The sequence below is a fragment of the Babylonia areolata genome, chromosome 24 (assembly GCF_041734735.1).
Source record: "Babylonia areolata isolate BAREFJ2019XMU chromosome 24, ASM4173473v1, whole genome shotgun sequence".
Classification (NCBI taxonomy): Eukaryota; Metazoa; Mollusca; class Gastropoda; order Neogastropoda; family Buccinidae; genus Babylonia; species Babylonia areolata.
This window is the reverse complement of record NC_134899.1, coordinates 32,732,817-32,751,620: the sequence shown is the minus strand read 5'-3', so window position 1 is coordinate 32,751,620 and position 18,804 is coordinate 32,732,817. Positions and strand designations below refer to the sequence as shown.

General features: G+C 40.3%; 1 protein-coding gene across 1 annotated transcript; it reads left to right on the top strand.

Annotated features, from left to right (window-relative positions):
• Positions 1-11,327: 11,327 nt before the first annotated feature.
• On the top strand, positions 11,328-18,175 carry LOC143298610 (uncharacterized). Its single transcript, XM_076611491.1, has 2 exons — positions 11,328-11,451; positions 16,830-18,175. The coding sequence occupies exon 2, from the start codon at positions 17,018-17,020 to the stop codon at positions 18,134-18,136; it is 1,119 nt and encodes a 372-aa protein (XP_076467606.1). The 5' UTR covers positions 11,328-11,451; positions 16,830-17,017; the 3' UTR covers positions 18,137-18,175.
• Positions 18,176-18,804: the final 629 nt, after the last annotated feature.

Below are 18,804 nucleotides of genomic sequence, written 5' to 3'. Positions count from 1 at the left end.
TTGTGTTGTGGTGTGTGTGTGTGTGTGTGTGTGTGTGTGTGTGTGTGTGTGTGTGTGTGTGTCTGTGCTTTATTGATCCTGATTTAAAACCAGCCTATTTTCATGGATCTGTTTAAACGAAACCTGCCATTCCGTTTCCTTGTGTAACGTTGCTGAACACAGCTTCTGATGTAGTACAGCAAATCAAGACAAGCTACTTTAACACAATGCTGTCCAACTGACCTTGCAATTCACTTCAATCACGATAAACAGAGCGTTGTCAGTATAAGCAAAAAGCACACAACTGCTGAAAATTTCAGAAAGCTTACACACCGTAATTCTTTCCTCACATAATGACGAGTGCTTCTTCTGAACTGGAGAGTGTGACAAACTATGTGACAACTAGACTTAATTTATCTGAACACCTGCAAACTGATGTGGGAAATTCGTCAGTCAGAGACGATTGCATCAAAGTAATATTCAGTGAGATGGAATACATACCTTGGGACAACCCTGATAATATTGTCAGTGCGGAAGTTGGGACCATTGCTTATCGGATTCATGACAATGTACTCGCGTTGTTAGTTCTGACTGGTGTACCAGCCAATGTTATCAACATGGCGGTGTTCTACAAACAAGGCCTCAAAGATCGCGTCAACCTCTGTCTCTTTGTTCTGTCCTTGGCTGATGGGTTATACTTGATCATGTCCATCTTTGTCCATGGTCAGCAGCTACACACACAATTCACCACTGGAGAAGAATACGGTCCTATGATGATGTTTATAGTGAATAAGAATTATTTGCTTTTTTTGCTGGGTTTCAGTTTCATTTCTCCCATCCTGTCTGCCATAATTGCCACCGAGAGATGTTTTTGTGTTTATAATCCACTCAAATTTCAAACTTTGATACGTACAAGAACAATGGCGGCTATCATTATCTTGGTCCACGTGATTGTGTTCAGTCTGTATTTCGTTGTGGTTTACCGATATCGTATGGGATGTGTTTATGACCTGGAAACTGGAGTATCGTTTTCGACATTCATCAAGGGACATTTTTACCTGATGCACAAACATTTCATCGACCTTTTGGATACTGTCACATTCGGTGCTGGTGTGCCTGGAACAGTTTTAGTGGTCGTGATAACAGCGACGATACTAACGATTGTAAAACTGCGTCAAATTGTAACATGGCGAGCGGGAACTTCGTCATCAATATCCGCCAGTGAAGTGGCTCTCACCAAAATGCTTGTTGGTAACTCCATTCTGTTCATCATTTGCTTTTCTCCTGACGCTGTCAATCACTTGAGCCGGCTGTTTATACCTGAAATGAACTCCGGAGGTCGATATCACAACTTGTATTTAACAGCCCTGTGGCTTGGGAACACCTTTAACTTCTTCAATGCCACCTTCAACTTCTTTGTGTACTACTCAATGGGGTCTCGCTACAGGGAAACATTCTGGGCACTGTTTGGCAGGAAACCAAAGCCACAAAAAGCTTGAGATATATCGCATAATGTTCAACTGTTGGTCACCAACATGTCATATCATTGGAGGTATCCAGTAATACATTGGCTGGAACCATTGACTGATATGCAGTTGAAGATATTACGTTTGATTAAGTTTGCCAAAATATTAAAATCAGAATTACTTTGCCACATTATGTTCCAGTACATAGTACATATAAATTGTCAATTAATAAAGTGAATTCTGGAAGAACGTAATCACAGGTAGAAGGTACATTGTCTTTAGAAAATACCAGAATCATAGTTCTCAGCTTGAGAGATGTGATTCATGTTCACCCCTCTCCTCTTTACCCTCAGATAATATTATCTTTCTTTCACTAACAATTCCACAGTGACGCTTTGGTCCGCTATGTGTACAACCTTTTTGCGAACAAACGGGAAAACGTTTATCTGCGGTCATCGAAGGACAGTTTCAGCTCTGGGAAAATAAAATTCAGCGGTGTGTTTGCTGTAAATTATCCACTGTAAAAATATAGTGTATCCAATTTAGTAATTGTTGAGTGTATTCATATTGGAAAGTGACTGAATGTTTCACTGTCCAAGTCATAGCAGAGTCAGTCTGTAAAAACAAAAATCAATTTTATGAGTTACATCAAATATTGAAATATACAGATATCCTGAAATCGTTACCACCCCTACCCCTCTACCCCACCACACATATATTCATACACACGCCTACATACAAAACTACCTAAAACAGTTCCTGTTATTGTTTTCAATAAAAGTTCTTGCATATATTTCTTAATGTTTCATTACACCTGATGCAAATGATTTACTCATACACATTTTCTATAGAAAATCCCGCCATTACCAAGAAAGCTCCAATCCGAATTCAAAGTGTCCTTAATAAGAAACACATTCTTAGCCATTCAACTTTCAAAACAAAATTAATTTCCGTAGGTTTTAAGATTATAAAGTCAAAGGCTCAGAATTATCCAACTGTACATTGTCTTTGAATTTGTCAAGTCAAGATTTATTCCAAAAGATCTCATTGGTGCACATGAAGAAAAAAAAAAACACCAAAAGGGACAAAGGGAAACAATACACGGCGACGATACACGGGGCAAGATTCACAGCACATTGCGAACATGTAAGTAAATGAAACAAACCCGAGTTTAAGCTATTTTCTAAAAAAAAAAGAGTCTATTTTGAAATAACACAAACTGCACTAACGCTGCCTTCCGCCATGTGTAAAGGTATAGAAGTAATATTTCAATCATTTGGCATGATATTTTTTATTATGAATTCAGATATGCTCAACAAAGTTGTCCTTTTTTTGTCATAGACAAATGAGAGAACTTCAAAGCGTTTGCCTTTCTGCTGTACATTTTAACAAAATGTTTTCTATCATGTACGAAAACAGATCATCGAAATATATCATGGCACTCGTCACCAAGATCGTTCAAATTATATTAAGTGCACATTATATATATATATATATATATATATATATATATATATATATATATATATATATTTCAATACCATGTATTTGTCCTGCACAGCAAATGAATTTGTTGCTGTCAGAGTGTGTGTATAACAGGTAAGTGTGTGTGGTGTTCTCATGTGGCTGTGGTGTAAACATGCAGAAGTTGTACTTTTGTCGGTAACTTCAGACGCTACTCAAGGGGCAAGGGTTGCAGAACTGATAAACGCACTGGGACTATCATCAGTATATTTTTCTTTGTCATATATATCACATGTATGTCTGTCTGCATACCGTCTCCTTCACGCTTCCACTCATCAACACTTTTGTATTCAGACCAACTGTATCCAGATATATTGCTGCATACAGACAACACAATTCTTTCGGAAATCTGGTTGCTAAAGTAAACGTTACTTACAGAAAAACGTACACAAATATCACATACACTATAAACATACGAAATGACCAACTGATGGCTGTTAAATATTGTTATGGCGATCAGTTTGTTATTATCACATATATGACTAACGTTTCTTTTCATTATCATATTATTTGTTCTAGTTATCTTCAAAGCTTTTATCAGTGTCAGAATTGTCTTCAACGATTTTTGCCACAAACCTACAGCCACCTTTTGCATTCTGATTTTTGCTCCGACTCATATACCTTCATGGAGTGGCTGCTCTGGCATAGAAAGCATCACTGGTTTACACAGCAGTAGTAATTCCCGGGGGTGTTCTTGTCAGCCGGCACAAGGTGAAAGAGTCCCAACTGTTCAAAGTCCACCTCACTGACGCCCAACTTGAACAAATCGTCAGGACTCCCTATGAAGACGGGAGCAGACCTGATATTGGGAGAGGCAGCCTGTCACTTCTTGGTGCAGTGAATCCTGCCCTCCACAGTCCACGCCCTATCCACACAGTCCAGCTTCCTCACCATGACCAACAGGTTGGCACGGAGTAGGGTCAGGTCATAGTTGATGAAGATTTTCTTGTAATAATGCTATGTCTTTCAGACTTTTTCTTCTTCATAACCTCCTGGCGCTTCTTACGTGAGATAAAGCGCACCAGGATGGGGCGTGGGCCTGACGTCTATCACTTACCAGTTCTGAGTGTTACCAACATGTCGTCTGGCTTGATATCTGCACCGGTATCTGCAAACACCTTGATGCTTTCATTTCCAGAGCTTCAGTCGTATCTCCATTCTCACCCTGGATACCAAAGATCCGAACAGATTCCTGACGACTGCAGAGCTCCAAATGGTTGTTCTCATAAGTCAGAGTAGTGTCTGACTGAAGTAACCATGCCTCTTTGGGGGTAGGGGATGAGAATGGATCTGGAATTGGGAGGTCTGATACACTGATGGCTGAGCTCCTGGGAGGACATTTTCGGCGTCTCGCCAATAGCCACTGATACAGCAATAGCCATGAGGGGGATGAACTTCTCAGTTGGTGCAACCGTCTCTCCTCCCTCCCTTCCTTTGCTCTTGCAGGCTTCAAGCTTTCCCCTGACACTGATGAGAGCTCTCTCATGGATGGCAGTGACATCCACTGGTAACGCCCCCCCCCCCAACCCCCCACTCCCTCCCCCGCCTGTTCTTTTCTCTCCTTCTCTTGGTCATCAACCATCATATCCTCCCCCTCCTCCGACCCACCAGGACTGACAGGCTGAGATCCGTTTGCTCGTTTTTTTCTTTGGCTGTTTCTCAGCGCTAAAGGGAGACTAAAACAAGCTCCTCTTTGTGGGCGATAAAATAGTACACTGGTGAAGGCTAGACCCAGTGGGCACCCATTTCAACAGCCTTCTTCACAGTATTGCCCATGTGAGGATCGCTGTTGTCTGGCAGAACCAATCCACGGGCCTATCCTGGCGTTTCATGGAGTCCACCGTCACTACTCGCCTTGGTACCCTCGCCTCAACTGGACTCACACCACAGAGGGACTGCAGTAGTCTTCCAGGCACAGATGGGACAAGCCACTCATAAACCTGATGATGACGTCTCGCCTAATGACGTCATTTTGAATAGCGTCATGATAAATAAACATTTGCCTGAAGAAGAGCCTGTGGTTTGACACGTTGCTTCTTTTATCTCGTGTAGGCAAACTTTTACCGAGATTCTTTTAGTCTACCTCTTACAAGCACATCAGTTTTATGATTACATGCACCTGCTGCAGGTAACATAGTGAAGCTGTACTATTGTGGGGGCGATAGCCGTTTCAGTAATCTGTCATTCATTACTTGGGAACTCTTTAGAAATGTCAAAGTTCCGTGGTCAGTCTCCGTTTTAATGATAACATTCAGACATGAAAATTAATACTTTAACAAGATGTCCAAAATCAACAGTATGCGTGACGGGACATTAAACAAAATCCCTTCTCCTCCAAAACAGTCAGAAAATAACCCACATATCATCTGTACACTGTAATGTATCCAATCCTACAGGAATAACATAGCTCTTCTACACTGATTAACTAGCATCTGTCAGTTAGGAAACGAGTGAGTAATGATCAATTTATAGAAGCACGAATCGCTACGTCAAAAAACAAACAAACAATTAAGCAAACAAAAAACAAAACCAAAACAAAAAAAAACAAAAAACAAAAAAACAACAACAACAAAACAAAAAACAACAACAACAAACAAACCCAAACAAACAACAACAACAACAAAAAAACAAAAAAACAACAACAACAACAACAAAAAACAACAAACAAACAAACAAAAATCAGTTGCGGTTGCACGAACACATCTCCACAAAACTCACATAGTAGAGCACTGAACATGGATCTTTCATTAATTCAGAACACCCTTAGCAGAATAGTAATACCTTGCAGGTAGCATTATAGACATAAATATCTTACATCATCAATACACAACAGTTTCTTGTTTTGTATTCAACACAGCAGGATTTTGTTTTTATTTACAAGTCTCATCAAATTTGTCAGGCCAGGAGAGGACATCAGGATCATGATCACATGCACTAGGTGTGGGTAAGACAGTGAAGATGTACTCTTGTGGAGCCAATACACCGTTCTTTGTCTGGAATTCTTGAGAAAAAAAGTCCTGTGGTCAGTCTCCAGGTAAAAGTGTCTATCAAATACCAAAAAGGTAGCGCTGGAACCTGTCGACCGCCCAAACCAGCGCAAAACATTCACGTTCAATGTCAGAGTACATATTCTCGCGATCCAATGTGCTGGAGGATTTTTCAGCTTCGCTAAAATCCGACATTTTTCGGACTTGGTTATGAACTGTTTTCCCTGCACCTAATGGTAATGGATACTGGCGCACGTGCATTATAGTACCTGGAGGAACAAAAAATGAATGTACCACACAATCACCCTGACCAGGTATATCAGTAAGTGCAACTGAATGCTTGTGCAGGAGTTCTGTGACCTGGATATACTGCTCAACTGGAAGGTCACGATTAATGACAACTTCATGTGTTACTGACTGATGAGTGGGAAAGGACTGAACTACTGCAGTATTGACATTCTCAACAGCTTCAACACTCTGTCCTGATATGACTACAAAACAAGCAACATGATTGTTAACTGAAGCTTGGAAAGTCATCTCATCCCTAGAAACTTATTCACGTAATAAATTAACATGAAACAAATTCTGGAGTCCAGGAGCAGTTTCAAGCAAGTAATCACACTCATCTACTCTATTCAGAACATGAAAGGCCCCCCACCCCTCCCCCCCGCGCCCCAAGTACGCAAAGGCATCTTGTTTGAATCCAGTGGATGCAACAATAGAATCTTTTTGTGCCTCGGATGAATTACCTTTTTGGAGACCCGTGATTTTTATGTGTCTGTGGCGTTTTGACTCTGACTGGACAGCAGATTGTGCCCCACGAGTAGCAACGGCACCCTTGGGAGTTTCCTTTTGTTCCTGAACATACTGAGACATTGAACCTAATTCAGTGTCAGGTACACCCCCAGTCCATGCCTGATAAGGAATATGGGCAGGACCTTTGGGAATGCGACCAAAGAAGAACTGAAAAGGAGCAAAGCCAGGCGACTCTCTGGGAATTGTGCAGCAGGACTACATCGATCCCGGTCTCATGGTTTTCTAATCATGCTTTTCAGAGTGACATTGTAACTTTCCACCAAGCCATTTGTTTGAGGACGGTAGGGAGTACAGTGTAACTGACCAACAGGAAGCAGTCGCATCGCTTCCTTCGTAACACCCGAAGTGAACTGTGTCCCTATACAAGAGATCCTTTCCATTTTTCTTTCCATGCCTTCTAATTTTTCAAGTTCAATTTCCTTTTTAATGTTTCTAACAGCTTCTCTCTCATTCATTCAATAGTCATGGCAAGTATGCTGCTCATTTTCTTAAAATCCGCACCCTTCAAACAAACAAACAAACAAAAGTAGAAAAATGAATATAGTGTTAAAAAGGCAAGCTGACAAATTGTTACATTTACGGTTTCGGTTCCCCCTCAACTACAGGCAGAAACTGTTAAGTTATTCTTTGCATTAAATTCAGTCTCATTCTCACCAGAGACACACACATATAGAACCCATTTCTGGATATAGGTTTTCATCTAATCCAGTCTTTAGACACAGTCATCCAATCAGATTGTAGCCTTCATAAAACAAAATGGTGTCTTCTTTGAAACAAAAACAAGGAATTCATTACAAACACGAACATATAAGTGCAACAACAAGAAACAAGTTCCTTATCACATAGCACAAAATCTTGAAAAGTAAGTTGATATTTTCTAAAATCATCCAACCTATTTGTCATTCAATTATTGATAATTAAACCACAAATGATCTATCGTCAACCTATCCATTACATTATCGCTGTTAAAATATCAACTTGTCATCTGTGACAGAAAACTGGATGAAATGAATGATTTCAGCACTGCCACCTTACCAAGAGAAGTAGATACATGTTTTGACCAGATAACGACGAAATCATCTGCGACATTTACTTACGCTGGTTTTGATAGATCATTTGACCTTTTTTTCTTTGATTTGTTAAAAACAACAACAACAACAACTCTTTGAGTCAGTTTTGCTGTTTCTGACCGCCGTTAAAGGCAGTGTACAATCAATTCCTAATGCTCATGTAAAAACGCATTGTTTCATATGATTTTGTTTTCATTATGCATTTGCACTAAACAGTTTCTAGATCTGTTATATGTCACATTGCATAGTAAAGAAATGCTAAACGAAAAAAACACACGAAAGCTCCGGTAAATGTGAAAAACAAGTTCCTGGTGTAACGACTGCATCTGCATATGCATATAACCTCATTTTTGTGTACCTCTTTGGGCATTTTGTATTTCTTTCCACATTGTTTGTGTTTGCATTTGCTTTTGTGCACATTGTAATCGCGGATGTAAACACAAAACAAGCTGGTTTTCATGAGACTTCGTGAAGAAACGTGCCCCCTTTATTTATTTCATTTTGATCAAGGCATCAACGCCTGTTTCACCAGTACAAGTTTGGTTAAGAGTTGGACCTCTGATCCAGTCTTCGCTGGTGATCAAGGTTCGAGGCCCTCTTTTGGTAATGTTTTATGTTCTTGGGAAAGGCATTTTTCTCCGATTTTTCTCGTTCCACCCTGGCGTGGATGAGTACCTGTATTTGGTTGGGAAATGTTAAAACGTTGGAAGGAGAGCCCCAGACACAGTTGGTATGAATTCATTGGCCCAACGACCGCAGAAGGCTAAGGGTCTTTCAACCTTCTAACCTTCTTAATTGTCATAAAAGGTTTCGGGACCTTTAAACCTTTAACCTTTAGCTGTGGTCTGTGGGGTTTTTTGATTGTCACTGTGTGAACAAGTCAGCCTTGCAGAACAGGCAATTCCGTCATCATGGCTATACCAGATGCAATGTGTCGGTGTCCCCAATGTGGAACTGGATAAACACGCAGTGCCACAGACTGCAACGACTAGTCATGCCCCACCATAATGTTCTCACAATGTTCAAACACGAGAGGAACAAGAGGAGTTTATTTGTTTCTCCACAGTTACAGGGACATTTATTTACCTTAAATGATACCCACTGTGGAGGTTTAAATGGACAATACACGAGAAATATTTCTGACTGAAATTTTACGACCTGCGTTGGCCCATTTCTTGTTGGGAAAGATGACCGTGGGAGTTCCTTCCATAGCTCTCATACTATTCAGACACCGCCTGACAGCTATATTGAACCAGTCAGCCGTCACAGGTCACCAGGTCACAGGTAAACAACTGCTGTCAACATAACGTTGCGCTGATGACGTTTGATTAACATTCCTTGTGCGTTGCACCTGCTGCTGAGTACTTCAGCCAGTTGCGAATACTCATTATGGAGTTTTATTGAAGATAGTTTCTGTTGTACAACCAGGAAACAAACTCTTAATGTGGACAGGAGCCTACAAACAAAAATCACGCGTGTATGCGTGCTAGTTTGTGTGTTTGGGGCTTAAGAATGCATGGACGTACATGTGACTTGTGAAAATAACTCCGCTCATGTACGCACATGCATATGCGTGTGTAAGGGTACACGCATATATCAGTATGTGTGCAGACATGTCTTTGCAGGTGCGATTATAGGTAAATGTGTGTGTTTGCTTACGTGTGTGTGTGCGAATGTTTGCATACATAAAACACAATACCTGTGTGTATTTGCTTACGTGTGTATGCGTGAATGTTTGCATACATAGAACACAATACCTACATACATACAAATATGCATTCATACTTACAATATACATACCCGTCCCCCTCTTCCCAACAGACGCGCACACACACAGACACACACAGACACACAGACACACACACACACACACATATTCGCACATACATGCATATGTGTAGACACACATATGTATACAGATACAGTCAAGCATACCACATGCACAGGAGTCTATGCTGTATTGACCATCAATTACCTGGCTTCAGCATAAACAATGTCTCTAGAGAACACGTGAAGAGAATGAACAACTCCAGATAACCCTAGACAGGTTGGAAACCTGCAATACAACATTGCAAGAGTCCAAGCGCTTGCTTCACTGCCGAAAGAATAAAACGCAGATGACAAATTGCTGTCTTGACTGATGCAAAAGAGGGATCTCCGGAACATGAGTGTCTCTTGGTTGCAGCCAGCAGATACCTCTTGGATCATTGACTGCATGGCTGCAGCGAGAGATTGTCCCTTCTGTCAATCTGTTCCAGACTTGACTTGTAGCCATTTCTCTTTGTTGTACCACTGCTTGCTTTTTTTTTCTCCTGTTTCAGCAACAACGAAAATTGTGTTGTATTTTAGACCACTGTGTGATTGTGTTCTCTGCAGCAAAGGGAAAGTAATTATCTTCAGAACCACTGTCTGCTTTTCTACACCAAAGAGAAAGCATTCATCGTTTGGACTACTGCTTCCTTACATATAAGAAAAAAAAAATGTACCTTGTTACCTTCCTAACAGAGTAGACCTTATTATTCCATTAACACACACACACACACACACACACACACACACACACACACACACACACACACTATCACACACAACGACACACACACACACACACACACACACACACGAAATGATACTGTATATTTCATTATCACACTAATCTTGTATATGAATATATTCAGTTTTCTTGTCTTTGGTGTTGTTGCTTTTCATCTGCTTGTTTCTTTTCTCTCTCTCTTTCTTACTCTCTCGCTCTCCCGCTCTGTCCTATATTCTTTCTCTTTTTTTTCATGGATGGCTTGATGTAAAAAAAAGAAAAAAAAAAAGAAAAAAAAGCAGTTGTCGCTTATTCGATTTATCATCATGAAATAAAATCTTGACTTGATCTGACACACACACACACACACACACACACACACACACACACACACAGATAGACAGAGAGCAGAGGGGGGGGGGGGAGAGAGAGAGAGAGAGAGAGAGAGAGAGAGAGAGAGAGAGAGAGAGAGAGAGAGAGAGAGAGAGAGAGAACGAAGGAAAGAAATCGATGTCGTGACCTGGATTCTCAAGAAATAATTACACCGAGTCACACACATACACGCACCCCTACGACTGCCATTCATATACACGATCGTGCATGTGTATGCGCGCGCGCGCGCGCGCGCGCGTGTGTGTGTGTGTATGTGTCTGTGTTTGTTTCTGTGTGTTTTGCATGTTTGTGTTGAAATGCCTTTTTTGCTTTCTCTCTCTCTCTCTCTCTCTCTCTCTCTCTCTCTCTCTGTGTCACACACACACACACATGCTAGCACACACACACACACACACACACACACACAACACACACACACACACACACGCACATACATACACACACACATACTCATACACACACGCGCACGTGCTTTCCCTTCCTATTTTTTTTCTTCTCCTATAATAGACATCACTAATTTCCTGAATACTTCCTTTGTTTCGTTTATTAATGACCGAACGCAGTGATGCAGACTTTTGTATATAAATGCAACTGAAAAATCGACGAATGTCGAAATGTCTTCACTCCCAGCAGACAGACAATCAAACGCTTCAGCTGTTTAACCGTTTTACATCTGTACCTTGGTAAACTATCTCTGTGGCATCGGGTTCAACTACACTTCCTACCTGTTGTGTATATTTAATGATCCTTTGACACACAAATTGCTTAAAGAAAAAAAGTTGTTCTGTTTTTAACGGCAAACAAAACAAAACAAAGCAAATACAAACAAGAGAGGCAAGGCCTTCAAGACTCACTTGTGATACACTAAAAAAAAAAAAAAAAAAAAAAAGAGTCCTAACGGCAGATTCGAACCCCGCGTGTTCGGGTGAGAAGAAACTGTCTTACCCATTACTCTATCGGGCCTCCTTAGCTGACGTTCAAAAATATAACATATAAACATGCTTTTTTAAAGGGTGATAAATCGATTGCAGTATTCGCAGTGAGAATGCTGTTTAAATCATTTTATTCTGGTGTATCTTGGCATTCAAAAAATCTTTAAGGACAATTAAAAATTCTTTTTACGTCCGCGGTAAAGGAGACGTGGCTATCGCCGCAATCACACTGCAACATTCTCTTTTATGTTCATTCTAGTTTTATAGTTTTAAAGTTGATATGAAAATTGAGTATTTTGTTAAACTAATAACATGTAGAGCCAAGTACAAGTATTTCTAAACGTCGCATGAAGTGAAAAGGACTTCTTTTTGAGAAAAGTCAAGACTGGAAATTTTTACGTTTCATCAAGGGTATTAACTCTCATGGTTTATTATTTTTAACTGAATTCCGACTGATTCTGTGGATATTTTTATGGCAGTTTGGGGCATAATACAATAAGTGATGAGGGGTTCACAAATCTTTCTCTGAATAAATATTTAACGGTCTCCTTCTCCAACTTTCCATCACATGTTATCGTATATTGTCGATTGAATATAGGATTGAACGGGCAGGTCAACAACTTGAAACAAAATAGCGTCGTTTGCGTTCGCGAAGAATATCAGCACGCGATTTGAATATGTATAAATATGTGTCCGCAAATGATTTTTGCCCATGACCTTCAGGGCTCGGCCAATAGATCTATAAAGTCCACTCGTCGTATTGATTTTAGTATTTTCCGAAAAAGACCACTTGGGCGAATGAACATAGTGAAAGCCCTGTACACCGAGAGTAAAACACACAAGCTTTTTATGTATTGAGTAGAATTTCAAAACGTAAGCGGAGGTGGGTTTTTCGGCCCGTGGCCGGCTCCTACCCAGAGTTGAGTGTGCTGTGGGCTTAAATGGGGAGACTGGGACCACACAGTCGAGTGTCATCCACTTCAAGGATGCGTCTTTGGGTGTGTTGCTCAAATTACCTGACCAACACTGCAAGTGTTTGTATCTCTCGGGCCTGGTTAACGCCGGGACATCATTATGACAGGAAACGTAGAGTACAACCTTGTCACGCAGTCCCAAACCAAAATGGACCTCCATAGCAACATCGTCATCATCATCGTCATTCTCCTCCTCCATCGTCATCAATAGAAACAAAATGGTCTCAAAGTCTGTGGCCTTTCATGCCCTGCTCTCATGGTGACCTCAGTTTAGATACCCCTCCACTTCCGTGCTTGGGGTGAGTCCTGTCAATGTCGTCAGTGTCGGAAGATTCATGGAGGGCTGTTGTTTGAGGGACGTGGTGGCGGTCTCCACTCTGGGAGGGACGCTCACTCAGTCTGGCTCCGCGACTAAGCCATTATTGTCGTTAGTAGGCGGCTTAGTAGGTGGTGTCCTAAGTACGTTAAAACTGAACAGGCACCACTGAACACCACCGAAGTGACTCAGCAGCAGTGCAGGGTCTCCTCTGGTGTGTGGCCTCCTGGCGACCTAACATCGATGGTTCCCTGTGGACTGCCGACGCTGGAACTACGACGGACGAACCCGGGTGTGACCGTGTATGGGGGAATCTAAATGAGCGGCGTGGGAGTAATGCCACTGAAACGGTGCAGATGATGGGGCAGAAAAGAAAAAGAAAAAAAAGAGAGATAAAAATGACTACTCTTGTGTTGTTGTGTCAGAATATCAGATCAAAGTGCCAAGTTTAGAGAATAAAAAATATATAAATATGACAGTAAATTCAGTTTGCATATAATTTGGCTTTTTTTTTTTTTTTTTTTTTGGTGCCCATCCTACAGGTGCAATATTGTTTTAAACAAGATGACTGGGAAGAACTGAAGTTTTCCTATTTTTATGCCAAATTTGGTGTCAACTGACAAAGTATTTGCAGAGAAAATGGCAATGTTAAAGTTTACCATGGATACACAGACACACAGACACACACACACAGACACACACACACAGACAACCGAACACCGGGTTAAAACATAGACTCACTTTGTTTACACAAGTGAGTCAAAAAGCAACAACAAAAACCATGGATTTTGAAGTTACAGTTGGATTTTGTAACGAACATGTTCAAACGGGCAAGTGCACTGCAATAAAACTGTAAACGGACTTAGCTCACATCAAGATTCCATTCGCTAAGCGTACTGTTCACATCCCTGCAGCACTCGGTGACAGTGTAATAAATCTAACAGTCCACACCCTTGCTGCACAGATCTCGAAATGACACGCTGGGTGTCACTCTTTGAATTGAATAGCCATAGCTTACGAATGTGATGGCCACTGGAAGTCTGTATGTGAAGCCCAGCGTCTTTGAATTCCATTCATTCTGTTAAACCATGAAAATTCAAGCAGCATTAAAGAACAAGTTACATCTACCTGCGCGATTGATAGTGAAGACTCACTTGCGCTTGGTGCTTTATCCAGTATAGGAATCGTTGGAGAAAAATAAAGAGATTTTTTTTAAATAGTTAAAATTGTTCTGTAAATAAAATGATATATATAAAATAAGCTTGGGAGAAAAAAACACAAAAAAACCCCAACAACAACAGAAGATAAAAAAAGGCATGCGAGCGGGGATCGAACCGTGCATGTTCAGTTCTGAAGCATGCAGACTAATCCCCACTGCTGTGGCGCATCTGACGTCATTTATCTGAAGCAATGTTGCTGTTTTCTTCTTGGTGCGATAAATGGACGTGATTGTACTGGACGTAATAACGCCGTTCACATAATGTTTTTTGGTGTATTTTATTGTATCTCGATTATTCTTTTGTTTCGGCGGTAAAGGAGACGTTGCCATCTCTGCAAGCACATCGCAACACGTTGTAGATCTCTAGAACTGCATGAACCAGTCTACAACGCGCTGAAAGAAAGGATGAATTGAATTTTTACTTTAATGTTCATTCCAGTCAACCCAGTGTCCACTTTAGAAGATTTATGAGCAGTAAACATGTTGATGGTGCAGTTAGTATCACTGTATGTGTTCTGTTCATAATTTGTATTACTTTCCTTTTAATTGTGAATACGAAAAACGAGGTCATGTCGTCTTATAAAACGCAACCTACCTTCTAGCAACTCAGGCAATGGGAAGGTTTGTTTTGTTTTAATAATATTTTCGGATTTTGGAACGAATGTCAACGAAATAAACCGTTAATGATCCCGAAATACGGCTTAATTCGGGAGACTTACGACCTATTATTGGTATGACTGTGAAGATTGTATTTTCATAGTATGTTTAAGACAAATTTGGTATTGGCAGACACTGTATTTCCAGAGAAAATGGCAATGTTAAAGTTTACCACGAACACACAGACACAGACACACACACACACAGACAACCGAACACCAGTTGTAACATAGACTCACATTGTTTACACAAGTGAGTCAATAAAGCAAGGAAGACAAAGGGCGACTACTAAACATTCATCTTTAGGAATTACTCTAGCTTTGTTTCATATTCAGTTCGTAACATCAAGTGACTCATCTTTTGTTCCGTTGAAAATCAAACAATTAGTTTTCAAAACAAAGCATTAAATAATATTTGTTGTAAGCAAGCATAAAACTGTTATATGCTTCGCTTCGTGTCAGCAGATAGTCACTTTGCTCCAGCAGTTAGCATGAGCACTGACAGAGCCCTTAATTCTAAGTTCCAAAGGTACGACCAAACTTACTAATCGCTTTGCTGACGGATACTGAAGGGCTGTCTTCTTCTCTGTGTGTATTGTGAGAATATCTGTACACTCCTGGCCTTTTTGGACACCCCGAGATATAATCCTGTGATGACTGCAAAAATGGGAAAACGACCTCACATAATCTTCCCACCCATTGAATGTGTTCTAACACGTGGTCTTGAAGATAATGAAATTTATTAATGTTCGTGGAGATCTGTAACACACTTTTGTAGCCAGTCCTCAACGAAACTACACTTTCACTGAAATTGACTGACCTATTTGTTTAGCAGGTTTTCCTTAAACTGTCAACAACTGGCTAAAGGAATGCACAAAGAGGACAGGGTCTTCCTTGTAATATACCACCACCCCATCCATACCACCTGAACGTTGGTGTACTGCTTTCTTGTTTGTCAGTATACTCACGGTCATCAACAACGTACTCTTTCAGAAAATACCAAATTCCACTTGGTATTGTGAACGCTATATTTCTGTTCTGAAACCATCGCCCATAGCCTTTACTAAGGTCAGTTTGATACCCATCCTGTTGATCTGGAGTTCGTATTCTCAAATTTATATTCTACAAAGGCTTTCGTGTGTCCTTGTTTCACTCACGTTTCTACATCTGAAGGAACGAATGGTTATACTCTCTTTCAGATGTGGATTGACAAAGCAAGGTGTGAGATATGATCTAGATCAAAATGTAGTTTGAGGCTAGTCGTCTGATGGGAAGGAAACCATAAATTAACAACTGAATTTCAGACCGTTGTAGTTATGTCAGCTGCATTCCACGCCTCAATACACCATCTTTCTACGAGAGTTTCAAAGTGGTATCAATTTCACAGCATGTACATCTCCGGCTCCTTAAATACTAAAGAAATCCACAGCATTCTGTGAGTCACTGTCCTTTTATTATCTTTAGTGTTGTTGTGGATGCATTAGTGGGTATGCAGTGGACATGAGTGGCAAGTAACACTGATAACAAGAACTTTAGGGCAATTACCTACCTAACTTATGATTCAACAATCCAACAGATGGGTGGCGGTGAGGTGTGATAACTCGTAAAAATGAATCATGTAGTCATAAAAAGGATAGTATGTTGCAGAAATCCTGATGCGAATGTCGATGTAAAAATGTTTCTGAATCTGTGCACACGTCAGTTAGATATATATGTATATATATATTTTAGTTGTTGTTCTGCACGGAAAGTGGAGATTACTCTTTGAGTCCACACAAGGATTCTCATTCCAAGAAATGGCAATGTGTGTGTGTGTGTGTGTGTGTGTGTGTGTGTGTGTGTGTGTGTGTGTGTGTGTGTGTTCTTTATTTACTTTGAGTACAATGACCTAAATCCTCCTATTGTCGTGGTTTCATTTGAATGAGAATTTCCATTTTATTTCTTCTTGTACGATTGCTCAACAGAGTTTCAGATGCGACAATACAAACCAAATCATGATACAATGCTGATTAACTTACTAGGATTAATTTCATCCATGATCAATAGAGAGTTGTCAGTAAAAAAGTGAAAAAAAGAGAAAAAAGAAAAAAGAAGAACACCAAACGTGCAGTTAATTTCAGAAAGCTTACACAGTTCAACTCCTTCTTCAAAAATGTTGAATATATCTTCTGTCACAACTAAACTCAATATGTCTGAAGACTTGGAAACTGATTGGGGAAATACGTCAGACAGAGATGATTGCATCAAAGTAATATTCAGTGAAATGGAATACATACCTTGGGACAATCCTGATAATATTGTCAGTGCAGAAGTTGGAACCATTGCTTATCGGATCCACGACAATGTACTCGCGTTGTTAGTTCTGATTGGTGTACCAGCCAATGCCATCAACATGGCGGTGTTCTACAAACAAGGCCTCAAAGATCGCGTCAACCTCTGTCTCTTTGTTTTGTCATTAGCTGATGGGTTATACTTGATCATGTCAATTTTGAACCATGGTGAGCAACTGCATTCACAATTTACTACAGGAGAAAAATATGGTCCTTTCATGATGTTCATAGCAAATAACAATTTGCTTGTTTTGCTGGGTTTCAGTTTCATTTCCCCCATCCTGTCTGCCATAATTGCCATGGAGAGATGTCTTTGTGTTTACAACCCACTCAAATTTCAAACTTTGATACGCACAAGAACAATGGCGGCTATCATTATCTTGGTCCACGTGATTGTGTTCAGTCTGTATTTCGTTGTGGTTTACCGATATCGTATGGGATGTGTTTATGACCTGGAATCTGGAGTATCGTTTTCGACATTCATCAAGGGACATTTTTACCTGATGCACAAACATTTCATCGACCTTTTGGATACTGTCACATTTGGCGTTGGTCTGCCTGGAACAGTGCTGGTGGTCGTGATAACAGCGACGATACTAACGATTGTAAAACTGCGTAAAGTTGTAACATGGCGAGCGGGAACTTCGTCATCAATATCCGCAAGTGAAGTGGCTCTCACGAAAATGCTTGTTGGTAACTCCATTCTGTTTATCATTTGCTTTTCTCCTGACGCTGTCAATCACTTGAGTCGGCTGTTTATACCTGAAATGAACTCAGGAGGTCGATATCACAACTTGTATTTAACAGCCCTGTGGCTTGGGAACACCTTTAACTTCTTCAATGCCACCTTCAACTTCTTTGTGTACTACTCAATGGGGTCTCGCTACAGGGAAACATTCTGGGCACTGTTTGGCAGGAAATCGAAGCCACAAAAAGCTTGAGATATATTGCATAATGTTTAACAGTTGGTCACCAACATTTCATATCATTGGAGGTATCCAGTGATACAATTGACTGAAATGCAACTGAAGATATTAAGTTTGATTAAGTTTGTCAAAATAAAATCATAATTACTATGCCACATTATGTCATACTTTTCAGATTGAGAGATGTGATTCATGTTCACCCCTCTTCTCTTTTCCCTCAGGTAATATTATCTTTCTTTCACTAACATTTCCATAGTGACACTTTGTTCCACTATGTGTACAACCTGTTTGCGAACAAACGGGAAAATGTTTTTCTGCAGTCATTGAATGATGTGTTTTTGTGTTTCTTTCCTTGTAATCGTGAATTGGAAACATGAGGTCATGTCGTCTTTGAACACAACCTACATTCTCTAGTTGGCCAAACACTGTGGAAAGCGGTGTATAGAATTTTGTTGATTTCGGAACACATCTCAACGAAATAAACCGTTAATGATTCGGAAATAGGCTTAATTCGGGAGACTTATAACCTGATATTGGTATAACTGTGAAGATTTTTTTTCATACTATGTTTAAGCCAATTTTGGTATTGGCACACAAAGTATTTCCAGGGAAAATGGCAATGTTACAGTTTACCACGGACACACAGGCAACTGAACACCTGGTTAAAACATAGACTCACTTTC

Excerpts from the sequence above, each read along its gene's own strand:
- LOC143298610 (XM_076611491.1), top strand. The coding sequence starts at position 17,018 with ATGTTGAATATATCTTCTGTCACAACTAAACTCAATATGTCTGAAGAC.